This window comes from Leucoraja erinacea, chromosome 16 (genome assembly GCF_028641065.1).
Source record: "Leucoraja erinacea ecotype New England chromosome 16, Leri_hhj_1, whole genome shotgun sequence".
NCBI classification, from domain to species: Eukaryota; Metazoa; Chordata; class Chondrichthyes; order Rajiformes; family Rajidae; genus Leucoraja; species Leucoraja erinaceus.
Genome location: NC_073392.1, coordinates 24,752,996 through 24,768,968, shown reverse-complemented (window position 1 = coordinate 24,768,968; position 15,973 = coordinate 24,752,996). Strand labels below are relative to the sequence as shown.

Here is a 15,973-nt window from a genome sequence, read left to right as displayed (position 1 = left end):
CCCTGGCAGCACGTTCCAGGTACCCACCACCCTCTGTGTAAAAAAAACTTGCCCCGCACATCTCCTTTAAACTGCCCGTCTCATCTGAAAGCTACGCCCCCTCGTCTTTGATATTTCCATCCTGGGGAAAAAAGGTTCTGACTATCCTATCTAGGCCTCTCGTAATTTTATATACTTCCATCAGGTCTTCCTGAAAACCTCTGGCATTCCAGAGAAAACAATTCAAGTCTGTCCAACCATTCCCTGTAACTAATACCCAGGTATCATTATGGTAAATCTGCACACTTTCCAAAGCTTCCTCTATTTCAGCACCTTCCAATTTCCTGACCCCCCCCCCCCCCCCCTCCCCATCTCATTTTTTTACCTTCACCACCCATCACAAAGACCTTAAGGTCCATTGTGTCTGTCTAGAACATAGATCCAAGCACTTCCTATCTATTAACATGCTCCTCTGTCTGGTAGAGATTCTTTCTCCTTTCTCCTCAACAATTCCTCCTTTGATTCCACATTCACGAAGCTGCAGATGCTGCAAACCCGAGCAAAACAAAGTGCAGGGGGGAACTTAGTGAGCCAGGCGGCAACTGTGGAGAGAATGGACAGACAAAATCCATCACTGCGACGGGCGCATAAACACAATACTGCAGCACAACGGGTAGAGCCACTACTTCACTGCGCCAAAGACCCAGGTTCGATTCTGCCCTCGGGTGCTGTCAGTGTGTGGAGAGAGATGGTGGGTCGCTGGATGGTCCGGATGGAGGCGCCGGATGCAACAGGCCTTTCTGGACAGCAGCAGCCTCGACTTAGAAAATAGTGCCAAACCTGGCGACTCTTGTATATTGCTCTAAACACAAGGATAATATACAAGTCAGGGACAGTTTCTTCCCAGCTGTTATCACGAACTAAACTGACCTCTCACCAGCTAGAATGCGATCCTGATCTACCATCTACCTCATTGGATATATTTGATGCTTATCACTGTACCTTGGTATGTGTGACAATAATAAACTAAATAAAGGGGGGGGGGAATCAATACATTAATAACCCCAGTATTAATGTAAATGACCTCTTGGGTGTGATATTGTGTAGAATCTGGAGAATGCACGAATGGTCTGACAGGCATTGTAAGTTGCCGGATCCACACAGGGCAGGAATCCAGGCCGGGTTTTGTCGCCGCTGACTGCTCTGGCTGCGCTCCGCTCCGGCGGCGTGGACTCCAGGCCGCGCGTTGCGGCGGCGGCGGGCGGCTGTGGCGGGGACACCGGGGATGGAGCAGCAGGGGCTGGGCCTAGGCCTCGGGCTCGGCCTGGGCCTGGGCTTGGGGCAGGAGGCCGAGGCCCCGGCGCATGGCGGCCCGCACGCCCGATACTCGCTCTTTCTGGACGACACGCCAGATTTCCGAGGCCCGGCCGCCGACTCCGACATCTTTGTCGTCTTTAACCTGGAGCCTGAGGCGGAGGCGGCGGCCGGGCCATCTACTTCAGTCCGGGGCTGCGGCCTAGTCCCAGGCCCCGAGCAGCGCCAGGCCCAGCCCCTGCCCAGGCCGGAGTCGGCCCCCGACACTGTCTACTACCTGCAGGCCGCGTCTGGGCCCGACAGGGCTCGGCCTCGCCTCGGCACCTCGCCGGCCCAGCAGGGTGGGGAGCCCGAGCCCCTGGCCCCACCGCCGCCTGCGCCTGGGCCCGGCCTGCTGCTGGAGGCGCCTTCCGTGCTCGGCAACATCGAGAACCTGCCTGGGCCCGGGGCCTCGACAGGCGGCTTGGCTGCCAGCCTGGGCCTGGGCCTGGGCAGCCGAGACCTCCTGCTGCGCCTGGAGGACGGGCTGCTCTTCCTCGCCGCGCCCGAGCTGGGAGCCGGGGGCCTAGTCAAGCCAGAGGAAGAGCCCCAGGCCTCGGCCTACCCCGGCTGCCAGGCCCCGGCTCCTGGCCTGCCACAGGCCGGCTTTTGCGGCGACTCCAGCGGCCGGCCGCTCCAGGCTGAGGAGCAGAGCCCGGGCCCCGAGGCGGGAGGCCTGGGGTTAGAGTCGAGCCCAGAGTCGGGGCTGCTGCTGAGTGAGAGCGGGGACGTGTTGCTGAAGCTGTCCGAGGGCCTGGGCTTGGGGCTGGGGCTGCAGCCTGGACAAGGGCCAGACGCCGGACCTCTGCACCACTGCCCCGAGCAGAACTGCCAGCAGGCCTTCGACAAGAAGCAGCGGCTGCGGGTGCACCTGCTATCCCACAGCCAGCGGCCTTTCCACTGCACGGTGGCCGGCTGCGAGTGGGCCTTCACCACCGCCTACAAACTGAAGCGTCACCTGCACTCCCACGGCAAGTTGCGGCCCTTTGGCTGCCAGGCCGAGCAATGCGGCAAGCGCTTCACCACCGTCTACAACCTCAAGGCCCACATGAAGGCCCACGTCCAGGAGCTGGCCTTCGCCTGCGATGTCTGCTCCCAGCCCTTTGCCACCGCCCTCAAGCTCAGCAGCCACCGGCGATGCCACTTCGAACCCCAGCGGCCCTTCAAATGCGACTTCCCCGGTGAGGCCCAAGGCCACTGACAGGCCGCGGAGGTGCAGTTTACTTGGGGCGTTGAGAGAGGGGCGAAACGTCAGCTGGCCTTTTTCGAGTCTCCACGTGTCTATGACAGGTTGAATAGTTAGCTATTTGGACAGAGCTAGCATTGTTGTGTTGGGCCAAATAGCTCCCTATATTTTAGTTTATTGTCATGTGTACCCAGGTATAGTGATAAGGTTCTTGCGTGCGAACCAGTCAGTGGAAAAACAATACATGATTACTATTGAGCCATCCACAATGTCCAGATACAGGGTAAAGAGAATAGCATTTAGTGCAGGAATCCATATTTGTATGGGGTGATCTAGAAACCTCTGTTGGTGGTTTAGGTGGCAGTGCCTTGCCTCTGAGACTGAAAGTTGTGGTTTGAGTACCACTTCTGGAATGAGAACACAGCATGTAGTCTGGGACTCAAATGTAGCACCAAGGGAGTGCCATAGTGTGCGATATGCCAATTTTTCTGACGTGTTCAAATGGGTGCCTTCACAGGTCAGTGCTAAAGATCTATCTCAAAGCAGAGTATGGCAGTTCTTAGAGTCTTGGCCAACATTTCAAGGGTCCCAACCTGTAAAACATCACCACTGCACCCGTCCATCTTCTCTAGAGATGGACACAAAGTGCTGGAGTAACACAGCGGGTCATCTCTGGAGAACATGAATAGCTGATGTTTCGGGTCAGGACGCTTCTTCACACTGACTGGGGGAGGCAGGGGGGGGGATTAGAAAGCTGGAAGAGAAGTGGGACAGGATAAAGCTTGGTGAGTGATAGGTGGATGTAATGTTTTATTTAAGAAGGGCAGCTGGAATAAGAAGCCATGTAACTAAAGTGCAGCCCTCTCAAAGACCTATAAGAGTTGGTGGTGGAAAAGATGACACGGGTGATTAGTTCCTGTGCTGACTGTATTTCCCTGGTGCAGGTTGTGAGAAGACGTTCAGCACCATCAGTGCTCTCGGTTCCCACAACCGATCGCATTTCCGTGATCAGGAGCACTTTACCTGCTCCTTCCCAGGCTGTGACAAGAGATACGACAAAGCCTGCCGCCTGAAGATTCACCTACGAAGCCATACAGGTACGGTCCCAGCTCGGTGAGTCTGCCGCCAGCATCAGCGCTCACGTTAGCTTACTTTAATTAACTATTGTCACGTGTGCCGAGGTACAATTACAAGCTTTTTTGTTGAGTGCTATCCAGTCAGTGAAAAGGCGATACTGGTCCACCACTGATTATCTGTCAAGTGGTGGTCTCCCACCCTCCCCCGACATCCTTTAATCTGGCCAGAAACGTGGCGCCTAGTCTAGATGAGGTGTCGTCATATCTACGTCATTGGGACTTTTGTGCTGCTCGGTGGGTTGAATTTACCCGCTGGGGCCGGGGCTGTGGAACACCAGCTCGCTGCGACAAGCCCGCAAAGTTGGCCGCAGAAGTTGGTTATGGGAACAGATCTGCAGCGTCAGAGACCCTGATAACAGGTGTTGTCTGTACCGTGTTTGTACGCTCTCCCTGTGACTGCGTGGGTTTTCGTCGGGTGCTCCGATTTCCTCCCACATTCCAAAGACCAAAGGTAGATTGTAAATTGACCATTGTGTGTAGGATAGTACTAGTGTACAGGGTGACCACTGGCCGGTGTGGACTAGGTGGTCTGAAAGGTTTATTTCCACGTCCTATCTCTAAAGTCAGTCTAAAGCTCAGGGGATTCAGTGCTCTGAGAATGCTTTGCATGTCGTGCCTCCATCAACGTTCTGGTTTTGTTTGAAAGCAGTAATATCCGAGTTGAATCTAACGAGTGATCTTTCGCATGCAGGTGAGCGGCCCTTTATCTGCGACTTTGATGGCTGCGGCTGGTCGTTTACTTGCATGTCCAAATTACTGCGGCACAAAAGGTAAGGACCCTCCAGCGCTGCCTGCATGGGTTAAATAGATACAGCAACATTTCCCCGGTGCAGTAGAGCACAGCTTTAAGGCAGCACCACATGGCCTGTTTGTGTGTAGCAAGATGGGCCAAAGGGATGGTATCTGTGCATCCGGCTCTATAAGTAAGAGTCCGCATGCAGGTGAGTGATTACAATTTAATAATCAAAGATTTTGGCTCGGACACCTAGAACAATGTTCTTTTTTGGAATATTGCTGTTGGACAAGTGGACCTTGTCAAAACAACTCATCTGAAAGTCATCTTGTTTGGCCCTGCCATTGCAAGCGGTAGCCAAGAGTTTGTTGCAGTCTCTTGATGCAACATTCCAATTCCAAGCATGCCATTTTGAAATAAAACTCCGCAACCTACTTAGTTTCACCTGCTGTTCACCAGCTTTTAAAATGTTATCGTGATCAACCTTCATCTGAGGCCTCTGGAGGGAAGTCACCTCTGTTTTCTAAAGCTGACAGGAATATGTCTAATTATTCATTTATTCTCTTCCCCTTCTATGGCTGCCCACCATTCAATCCTGTAGCTCACTCTGCCGCACTGCACCAGAGACCTGGGCTCAATCCTGACCTCGTGTCCCAAATTCATGAAGGGTCGGTGGGTTAATCGGTGGCGGTAAATTGCCCCTATGGCGTGGTGAGGGGTAGAACGTGGGAGTGTTGATGGGAATGTGGGGGGAATGAACATTGGATTTGTGTAAATGGGTGTTTGGTGGTCGGCAAGGACTCTAGCCCACAGGGCCTGTTTCTGTGCTGTACAGCTATGCCTGGGGCGAGGTTACCCACCGGACTACGGTGTTTCTTGCTCTCCCCAGGACCCATGAGGATGACCGGCGGTTCATCTGCCCAGTGGACGGCTGTGGGAAGTCCTTCACCCGGGCAGAGCACCTGAAGGGGCATAGCATCACCCACCTGGGCACCAGACCCTTCGTGTGCCCCATAGAAGGTACGTCTCGAGGCGATGCGGAAACTGAGGCAAACCTTAATCTAATGGCAATAGAACCACTGCCTCATAGCGCCAGAGACTGTTTGTGTGTGCAGTTAGCATGTTCTCCCTGAGACCACTTGGGCTTCCTCCGTGTGCTCTGGTTTCCTCCCTCATCCCAAAGACGTGCGGGTTTGTAGGTTGATTGGCCTATGTAAATTGTCCGTACTACGTAGGGTAGAACTAGGATATGGGTGATCATTGGCGTGGACTCAGTGGGCCGAAAGGCCTGTTTCCACGCTGTATTACTAAACTAAACTAATACCAAGTAACCGTAATAATCCAAAACCGAAGTCCATAGACAACCAAAGACACAATCATTAACAGCTCACAGGCGCTGATGTTAATGTTGTCTCGTGTTCCAAGAGGCTGCCGGTTGCTGGGAGGAAGCCGTGTTGGCATGGCGTGTGCTCCTTGGTAACACGCGTGTTCCTGTGTGTTCAGGTTGTGAAGCTAGGTTCTCAGCACGCAGCAGTCTCTATATCCACTCCAAGAAGCACCTGAAAGACATGGACAAGGTGAAAACCCGCTGCCCCCTCTCCAACTGCAGCAAGCTCTTCAACTCCAAGAACAGCATCAAGGCTCACATGATGAAGCAGCACAACATCAGCCCGGGTAGGTGGGCCAGCGCGGCTCCCCAGCAACTGTACCTGGCATCAGCCCATTGGCATCCTGGCACTAAGCTGGACATCTGCTGGCCCCTTGCCTACACTACCACGCAATGGGGTTGGCCCAGTGTTGCAGCACCTGCAGCCTGTGTTAGCTCTCAGTTCACCGCTCCACCTCCCAACGTGGATACAGGCCCTTGGGCCCATCTTTCCCACGCCGACCAACATGCCCCATCGACACTAATCCCACCTGCCAGTGTTTGGCCCAAATCCCTCTTAAACCCCTTATTCTTTAACTGACCCCTGGTTCTGAATTCCCCAGCACGGGGAACATTTTTCCTGCATCTAGCCTGTCCAATCCCTTAATAATGTTATATGTTTCCATAAGATACCCTCTCATCCTTCTAAATTCCAGTGAATATATGCCCAGTCGATCCATTCTTTCGTCATATGTCAGTCCCACCATCCCGGGAATTAACCTGGTGAATTTACGCTGAACTCCCTCAATAGCAAGAATGTCTTTCCTCAAACTAGGAAACCAAAACTGCACACAATACTCCGGGTGCGGTCGCACCAGGGCCCTGTACAACCGCATAGGACCTCCTTGCTCCTATACTCAATTACTCATATTTGCTTTCTTCACTGCCTGCTGTACCTGCATGCTTAGTTTCAGTGACTGATGTACTAGGACACCCAGGTCTCGTTGTACTTCCCCTTTTCCTAATCTGACACCATTCAGATAATAATCTGCCTTCTTGTTCTTGCCACGAAAGTGGATAACCTCACATTTATCCATATTATACTGCATTTGCCCACTCACCCAACCTACCCAAGTCACCTTGCAGCCTCATAGCATCCTCTTCGCAGCTCACACTGCTACCCAGCCTTGTAACATCCGCAAACTTGGAAATGTTACATTTAATTCCTTTGTCTAAATCGTTAATGTGTATTGTAAATAACTGGGGTCCCAGAACTGAGCCTTGCGGCACCCCACTAGTCACTGCCTGCCATTAGAAAAAGACCCGTTAATTCCTACTCTTTGCCTCCTGTCTGCCAAACGGTTCTCTATCCATGTCAATACCCTCCCCCCGATACCATGTGCTCTAATTTTGCACACTAATCTCTTGTGTGGGACCTTGTCAAAGGCTGTTTGAAAGTCCAGATACACCACATCCACTGGCTCTCCCTTATCTATTCTGCTTGTTACATCCTCAAAAAATTCCAGAAGTTTAGTCAAGCATGATTTCCTCTTCATAAATCCATGCTGACTTTGACCAATCCTGTCACTGCTTTCCAAATGCTCTGCTATTACATCTTTAATAATCGACTCCAACATCTTCCCCACTACCGAAGTCAGGCTAACTGGTTTATAATTCCGTTTTCTCTCTCCCTCTTTTCTTAAAAAGTGGGGTTACATTAGCTACCCTCCAGTCCACAGGAAGTGATCCAGAGTCTATAAAACATTCAAAAATGATCACCAATCATCCACGATAAACCTTTCATATCCATGTACCTGTCTGAATGTCTTTTAAATGTTGTTATAGTACCTGCCTCAACTACCTCCTCTGGCATATTGTTCCATACACCTACCACCCTTTGTAAAAAGATTGCCCCTCCGGTTCCTATTAAATCTCCCCCCCCCTCCCCTGCACACCTTGAAGTTGCATGAGTGAGCTGGCATGGGTGAGATGGGCCAAAGGTACGTGCAGTGGTTGTGGGTTGAGCATGATGGGGGTACTGTGCTGACGGGTGGGCATCTTGTTTCAGATGTGTTTTCGCAGCTGGAGCTGACGGGCTCGCTGACCCCGAGCTGTGAGCTGACCAGCCCGGGTCAGAGTGACCTAAGCAGCGTGGACATCGCCTCGCTCTTCACCGCCGTGCCCGTGGCGCCAGTCAGCCTGTCGCCGGACATGTCGCTGGTCAGCTCGGGGATCCTCACCATCGACGCTGCCTCCGTGGGGTCCACACTGGGCAACACCGTGTCCGTCAGCAATGGGCCCATGGCACAGGGCGCTGACCCTCTGATCGTGCCCACGCCTGACATCTCCCACGCAATGGACAGTGGCCTGGGCCTGCCTGCCAGCATGCTGCAGCAGAGTGCCCTGAACCTGGAGGGGGTGCAGGTGGTGAGCGCGGAGGCACTGGGGGCCCTGTCGATGCGGGGCACGACCGGATGCCCCGACCTGCAGGCCCTGTCATCCAGCGGAGCTCTCAGCCCCTCTAGCAGCCTGGGGGGCAGCCACGTGCCCGAGCTCCTCGCCCCCCCCAAGGTGGACTGCCACATGCTGAGCGTGTCCGACGTGATGGGACCGCCCGAGGGCAGCAAGGTGGTGGCACAGTACGTCTTCTCCAACCTCAACACCCCGACCACCACCTTCAGCACCCAGAAAGAGCTGGAGCTCAGCATGATGTCTGGCTGCTCGTTCCTGGTAAGTACCCCGGGCACTACCCACCTCTGGGGCACGGGGCCGCGGCTGACACTCACTACCTGCCTTAGTGGGTCACTGCAGGAGCCCCCAATCATTCATGCATGCTGACATCTTCTGCACACACATCTGTTATGATTTCTTTATGCCTACATAATTTGCTTTAGATTAAGGGTGTCACAGTGGCGCAGCAGTACAGTTGCTGCCTCACAGCACCAGAGACCCGGTTTGATCCTGACAATGGGTGTTGTCTGTGCAGAGTTTGTATGTTCTCTCTCTCTGGCCATGTGGGATTTCTCCGGGTGCACCGGTTTCCTCCCACACTCCAAAGACGTACAGGTTTGTAGGTTAATTGGCTTTGGTAATAATTGTAAATTGTCCCTCGTGTAGGATGGTGCTTGTGTACAGGGTCATCGCTGGTCGGCGTGGACTCGCTGGGCCGAAGGGCCTGTTTCCACACTATCTTTAAAGTCTAAATTGATACAAAACATATCATTCTGAACATAATTTTACATTTTTCTAAATGGCAAAATCACAGAGTGCTGGTGTAACTCAGCAGGTCAGGCAGCATCTCCGGAGAATGTGAATAGGTAACATTTCAGGTTGGGACCCTTCGACAGACTCAGTTTTACATTTAATGAGCCGTCTAGGATGTCACACAGCACAGGAACGGGGCCCTTTGGCTCAACTCATCCATGCTGTCCAAGATGCCCCATCTAAGCTAAAGCTTTCCTATCCATGTATCTGTCCAAATGTCTTTTAATGTTGTTATTGTAGCTGCCTCAACTACCTTCTCTGGCAGCAAAGTTTCCCCTCAGGTTCCTGTTAATTTATTTCCCCACTCACCTTAAGCCTATGTTCGCTGGTTTTTGATTCCCCTACTCTGTAAAAGACATTCACCCTATTTATTCCCCTCGTGTTTTTATGCACCTCTATAAAATCACCCGTTACCCTCTTGGGCTACAAGGAATAAAGTTCTAGCCTACCTAACCTCTCTGTAGCTCAGGCCCTCGAGCCCTGGCAACATCCTCGTAAATCTTCTCATTTCTGATTTGGCATTATCAGCGTCTGGTCATGAACCTAATTTGAAACCAGTCCTGTGTGTATTTAATGTCCCAAAATGCATTTCCTCACATTTGTCTTGATTCCATTTTCCATCTTCCACTTTCTTTCCTAAAGATTAGCCGGGTCGATGGGTTAATTAGCTGCTGTAAGTTGCCCCTGTTGTGTAGGTGAGTGGTAGAATTCGGAGGAAGTGATGGGAACGGGGGGAGATTAAAATGGGATGAGGGGAATGGAGGGTTGGTGTGTTTGTGGGTTAGCACGGATTGTGGGCCGAATGGCCTGTTTCTGTGCCGAATGCCTCATTGGTGATTGTAGTTGGGCTGATTGGGGCTGAGGGGTGGTTGTGTATGGGCACACACTGTTACTCTGCATGAATCCGGCGTCGCTGCCACTGAATGCACGTGTACATCCACTGCGGCTCATTTATTCTGTCACTAACCAGTGAATTGTTCAGGAGAGCGGCGGCTCAGCGAGGACTGACTACCGGGCTATACAACTTGCCAAGAAGAAGAAGCAGAAAGGAGTGGGCAGCAACGCGGGTAAGGGCTTCTGTTGAAATGCACGAGCTGGGTGCTATTTTCTGTTTTCTTCTTTATTATTTTCCAAACACGGCAGCCGTTGTCGGGGGATATCTTGTTTTTTACTCTAAACATGCACCCCGTTAATTCCTGTCGCCTTAGTTTAATGTCATGTCTGCCGAGGTACAGTGAAAAGCATTTTTTGTTGCGTGCTATCCAGCCAACGGAAAGACTGTACGATTACAATCCAGCTGTTCACAGTGTTCAGATACAAGATAAAGGTTATAACGCTCAGTGTAAGATAAAGTCCAGTAAAATGTGATTAAAGATAGTCCATGGGACTCCAATGAGGTAGATGTTAGCTCAGGACCGCTCTCTAATTGTTGACAGGATGGTTCAGTTGCCTGATAACAGCTGGGAAGAAACTGTCCCTGAATCGGGAATTTGTCACACAATCTTCCCACTGCCTCCAACCTTTCAGAGAAAACAACCCAAGTCCGTGCGACCTCTCATTCAAATTCTGCTTTAAATGTTCTCCCTCTCACATTAAAGCTATGCCCTCTTTCATTTAACATTTCTGCTCTGGCAATGAAGTTCTGACCCCATTTATGCCTCTCATAATGGGGTCAGAAGTGAGCCAACACTCCCGAAAAAACAAGTTAAATTTTCCCAGCCATCCCTTACAGCAAACACCCTCTAATCCGGACACCATCCTGGTAAACCTCATGTGTACCTTCTCCAAGCCCACTGAATCCATGCTGACCATTGTTCACATATTTGCACTAGTTCTATGTTGCCCCACTTTCTCATCCACTCTCTACACACTAGGGGCAATTTACAGAGGCCGATTAACCTACCCGCATGTCTTTGGGATATGGGAGGAAAACAGAACAGCACCCAGAGGAAACCCACGGGGAGGATGTGTAAACTCCACACAGACAGCACCCGAGGTCAGGATTGAACCAGGGTCACTGATGCTGTGAGGCAGCAGCTCTACCAGCTGTGCCACTGTGCCGCCCCTCATTATTCTAGCAGCCTCTATGCTTTACATTCCCCTCCTCATGATATTTGCTGTAGTTCTACAGAGATACAGTGAACAGCTTGTCCTGTGTGCTCTCCAGGATGCTCTCTATTATACACGAGTACAATAGATCCTCTCCTGGAACAGCACGCAGAGAGTCGCCACATTCTGGCGCCATCTTGCAACTTCCAAGTCTCTGAAAAGTCCAATCTTGGACCAAGGAGATGTGCGATTTCTTAGTTCTCTCGTTAAGGCCCGGTGTCCTGGTGGCACTGGATGGAGAAGTTGGGGTAGGCCTGGACATTACGATACTGTCGGCTCCTTCCACTGCTGCTCCATGCAGCTGCCGCAGGCTGTGCCCGATCCGCTCGCTTGCCCAGTTGCTGTAGGGCCTCCTGTGAACGCCTCCAGCACCCGCGATCACCGCAAACGTGGCGTCCGTTGCCACCAGCAGCCGCCCCTCTGCTTCTGTGTGCCAAGGTCTCCATACCCTTCTTCCTGAGCCAATGACTGATCTCCACATTCACAAACAGCTTCTTCCCAATAACCATCAAGCTATTAAACACTACAAACAATAATCAAACTACAGACTGTCTTGGTTGCACTCGGGACTTTGGGCTTTTGTTTGCACTAATATCTTGTTAAATTTATTGAACATTTTTTGTTTATATTTTCTATGAGTACTGTGTATATAGGCCAGTTATACTGCTGCAGTAAGAATTTCATTGTTCCGTTTTAATACATAAGACAATTAACTGCTCTGGACTCGGGGAATATTAGATGGCGCGGGAGGTGAGTTGGCGTTGGGCTGATGGTCCGTCCCCTCCACCTCCGCAGCTGCATTCTCTGCTCCCCAGGTATTAACGGTTTGTTTCCCTCCCCTGCCTTAGAGAACCCCGGCTGTGCCAACCAGCGGAAGAAGTCGAGCCAAGGAACGGCGCTGCCTACAGCCGGTGTCGGGCAGAGCGGCCGCTTCGGGGGAGTGATGCTGCCGGGCGGTGGGCTGACCATCCGAGACCCGTCCACCGGCACCCACTACGTCCAGCCCCAGCTGCTGCAGGTAGTTTCCCCCCTCCCCAGCCCCTGACTGGATACTAAATCACCAGATCAGGTAGACGGAACCTTATCCCAGGATGGAAATGTCAAAGACTACAGGGCATAGCTATAAGGTGAGAGGGGCAAAGTTTAAAGGTTATTGTGCAGGGCAAGTGTTTTAGACAGAGAGTGATGGGGGCCTGGAACAGGCTGCCACAGCTGGTGGTGAAAGTAGATACATTAAAAAACTTGCCCCGCACATCTCCTTTAAACATTGCCCCCTCACCTTTCACACAAACAAAACGGGAATGTAGATGGGGATGTGATTGTAATGGGGCTTTTGGCCATGAGTGTGAGGTATGAAGGACTGGGGGCACTTGGTGGGCTTTCCCTGTCTCTGCTGAGGGTGTGTTGCAGTTAGTTGTGTGCGGTCGTGGGGGTTGGGACACAGTCAGACAGGGCGGCCGGCTGGTGGTGTGACCAATGAATGTTGAAAGGCCAGCGGTCACTTTCCAATTTTGCTTGATGACCTCTCTCTTGCAGGATGACCCGACGGGAGAGGGGGAGCTGGCCTTCCAGCTCTCGGCCCAGTCTTCAACCTCCCACACGCAGCTCACCGTCGATCTTCCTGTCAACATCCTGCAGGTACAGCTCCCAGACAGGGGAAACACTGCACTCCCAGGCACTGCTGGCCGTTAGGGTCTGAGGAAACTACATTGTACACACAGTAAACCCTTGTCTAACTGACCTCTTTATAACAGATTTCAGTCATAGCAGACCAAATCTGTTGTACACCGAGTTTGTTATTTCACGGATGGATGGGGTAAATTGTTTTTGAACCAGTTTAGCTTAGAGATACAGCATGGAAACACTGAGTCTGCACCGACCAGCGATCACTCATACACTAATTGTATTCTACACACTATGGACAATTCACAGTGTGTGGACTAGAACTACCGCAGTGGTTCTATCTTTCCTCCCACGTTGCAAAGACAGACATTGTGACGCCGTGGGTTTTCCTCGGGCACCCCCAGCCCTGACGATGTGCAGACATGCAGCCCAACTGGCCTCTGAGAGTCTCCATACTGCAGCGGCAGAGACCCTGACCCCAGGCACACCACCTCCACCCCACACACTACAGTGTGTAGCATAGAACCTGTGCACTGGAGCAGCCAGGTAAACCCACCCAACCCAGGATCAAACCCACATCCCCAGCACTGTAAGGTCGCAACTCTACCTCTGCGCCTCTGTGCCACTCCCAGTGTATGGTGTATTTTGTGTCCTTTACTGTTTATGGTGTGGTGTATGTTTATTGGCTGTTTTTCCAATAATACTGTTGATGATAACCCCTTCATCCAGTTATAGTGGACAATTGGTAATAACGGACGCCATTCTCCCCCCCCCCCCCCCCCCCCCCCCCCCCCCCCCATGGGTCCGTTAGTTTTCGAGTTGGGTCTGAAGAAGGGTGCTGACCTGAAACACCATCCGTCCATTCCCTCCACAGATGCTGCCCAATCCACTGATTTAATTGGTCTGAAGAAGATTCCCCATCTGAAATTTCACCTTGGACTCGCTACAACCTGTCCATTCCCTCCACAGATGATGCCTGGCCTGCTGAGTTCCCCCAGCATTTGTATTTTATTTGTTGTAAATACTTTGCAGATCAGGAAACATTTGTGATGAGAATCACTCAACCGTACACGGATAGGACATGTTTAGAGAGATATGGCCCTGACACGGGCAGGTGGGACAAGTATACATGGAGCATCTTGGTCGGTGAGGACGAGATGGGCTGAAGGGCCTGTTTCTGTGCTGCATGACTCTATAGTCTCTAGTCTCTCCTGTCTGTCTGGTAACTCCTGACTTTCATCCCCGCAGGAGCCCAACCCATCGGCTGAGGATGACGGCTCTGGTAGTTCTCAGTTCACAGGGAGCACCATAAACCTGCAGGACCTAGAGTAGTGATGGTGGAGAGCCCTGTGGCGCACCCTGCCTGCTGCTCACCCTGTGATGGAGTCCAACGCAGGAGCCAGCGGTTCAGGCTGTGGATCGGCAACAGGCGGAGTGGTCCTGCGGTCCGGATTCAGTTGGGCTGGACGGCACGGACCCTGGCTCTGCCCCACCATCCCGGGGCTGGACCTTCGCTTGCTGGAACAGGGACAGCGCCAGGAATACCTACTGCTGCCGGGGAGGCAATGGGCTGCAGCTTGGTCGACCACCCTGTGGAAATGGTGGCTGTGTGAAGGTTATAGAGGATCATACAATGTGTGGTCCTGAGAGAGAGTGCACAGGAACTGCCTTGCACCTACACACGGCATCTCCTCTTACCCAGATCCTGCAGTCAGAGAACAGGACTCTTGGTGGAACACTGAGCACCAAGCTCTTCACATATCCCTTTGCATCTGCCTTAAAGGAGGGTCTCCAAGAGTGGAATGTCACGGCACAACATAGCATTCAGATTGAAAATGATTTCTGCTGTCAGAACATGGAACAGTACAGCACAGGAACAGGCCCTTCAGCCCACAACGTCTATGCCAAACGTGATGCCAAGACCAACTCTTGGTCATGTTAGATGGGTAAATTATTTAACTGTTATTTAACTGTTCACTATCCACCGAAGCAATGGGCCAATGTAACGTGGAACTCGGACATCCTCAAGTGAATCTACTCGGGCTGTTGTTGGAGAGGAGTGAGGAGGCCTAGAGTATGTGGACTGCCAGCTACCATGGGTGAGTGATTGTGTGGACACAGTTTGGAGTGGACACTGGGATAACCTTTTACCGTCATGGCTCGGTCACTGCAAACCTTTACGTTTAAATATGTATATTTTTTAAAAAGTTTTATATTGTATAGTATGTATATTTATTTATTTTGTACATTTCTAATGAATATTTGTCAACCAGGGGGTATCTTGCGTGAACGGGCAATGGGTGAATGTGCACATCAACTGCTGCGCCATTATTGGCGGGCACAGTGCACGTTGTACATTCACTGAACATTAAAGATCACAGATGATTTTTTAATTTTGCACCAAGACTATTGAGTAGGGGAGGAGGGAGGTAGAGGCAACCTCTGTATCAATGTCTGGCTCCTGCACTGACAGCTCGTGTGCTGAAACCTTTTAACATTACAGGTCCACCACTGATTTTCCAGCAACAGGTGCTCCGGCACCTCCTTTAATCCGGATGAGAACACTTGAAACCTCCCCCACCCCTGAAAATCTCCCTGATACTGTGGTGCCAAGGCTGGGTGAGGCAGCTGATCTCTACCTCATCGAGACTTCGAAGCCGATCGGCAGGTCACATTTCCCCCCTGCGGCTGGTGCTCTGGAACTCAGGCTCGGCCAAAGCTGGCAGATTTGTTCCCATAGCCCACTTCCAAGGCTGACTTAGCGGCCCGGTATCTTGGTGGCCTAGGTACTGGTACCACTGGACCATTCAGACCTCTGTTGGTCCGCAAACGCCGATAAACCAGAAAGGAACTAAAGGTGCCGGAAAATCGGTGCTGGGTGTGTACCTGGTTATCACTTAAAATTTGAAACTTTAATTTGTTTTCTCTGTTAAGGGTTAAAGTATTCTGGCCCGCTGCAAGACCGCAGATTTGTATTTAAAATAAAATGAATGGAATTTTAGCATTTGTCTCCAATTATTTAAGAATTTAAATTCTGCTTTTTTTTAACCTGGCTGTGGAAAGTTGGTCTTAGTAATTGACGATGATGGTTTTAGATTCTAGAGAAACTTGACAGGCCAGGCAGCATCAGTGGAGGGAGAAGCAATGTCTCTTTCTAGAATGTTGAGCTGTTATCAGAGTGGGCATTGAGTCAGAATGTTAGGATGTAGCATTATGGAACTTTG

The 15,973-nt window shown here is 51.5% G+C and overlaps 1 protein-coding gene across 2 annotated transcripts; it reads left to right on the top strand.

Annotated features, from left to right (window-relative positions):
* Window positions 1-1,230: 1,230 nt before the first annotated feature.
* On the top strand, window positions 1,231-15,750 carry si:dkey-156n14.3 (zinc finger protein ZXDC). 2 transcript variants are annotated; one of them, XM_055647919.1, is made up of 10 exons: window positions 1,232-2,513; window positions 3,463-3,615; window positions 4,346-4,424; window positions 5,277-5,407; window positions 5,891-6,061; window positions 7,822-8,483; window positions 10,000-10,084; window positions 11,975-12,144; window positions 12,663-12,764; window positions 13,998-15,750. In XM_055647919.1, the coding sequence occupies exons 1-10, from the start codon at window positions 1,265-1,267 to the stop codon at window positions 14,079-14,081; spliced, it is 2,886 nt and encodes a 961-aa protein (XP_055503894.1). In that variant the 5' UTR covers window positions 1,232-1,264; the 3' UTR covers window positions 14,082-15,750. The 2 variants fall into 2 exon arrangements, with proteins under 2 accessions (XP_055503895.1, XP_055503894.1); XM_055647920.1 differs by lacking the exons at window positions 11,975-12,144; window positions 12,663-12,764; window positions 13,998-15,750 and having other exon boundaries at window positions 1,231-2,513; window positions 9,988-10,084.
* The last annotated feature ends 223 nt before the right edge of the window (window positions 15,751-15,973 follow it).

Bases quoted from the DNA above. Each gene is read 5' to 3' on its own strand.
- si:dkey-156n14.3 (XM_055647919.1), top strand. From the start codon at position 1,265: ATGGAGCAGCAGGGGCTGGGCCTAGGCCTCGGGCTCGGCCTGGGCCTG. The intron at 8,484-9,999 runs GTAAGTACCCCG...TGAATTGTTCAG, and splicing joins TGTCTGGCTGCTCGTTCCTG to GAGAGCGGCGGCTCAGCGAG. The intron at 12,765-13,997 runs GTACAGCTCCCA...TCATCCCCGCAG, and splicing joins TTCCTGTCAACATCCTGCAG to GAGCCCAACCCATCGGCTGA.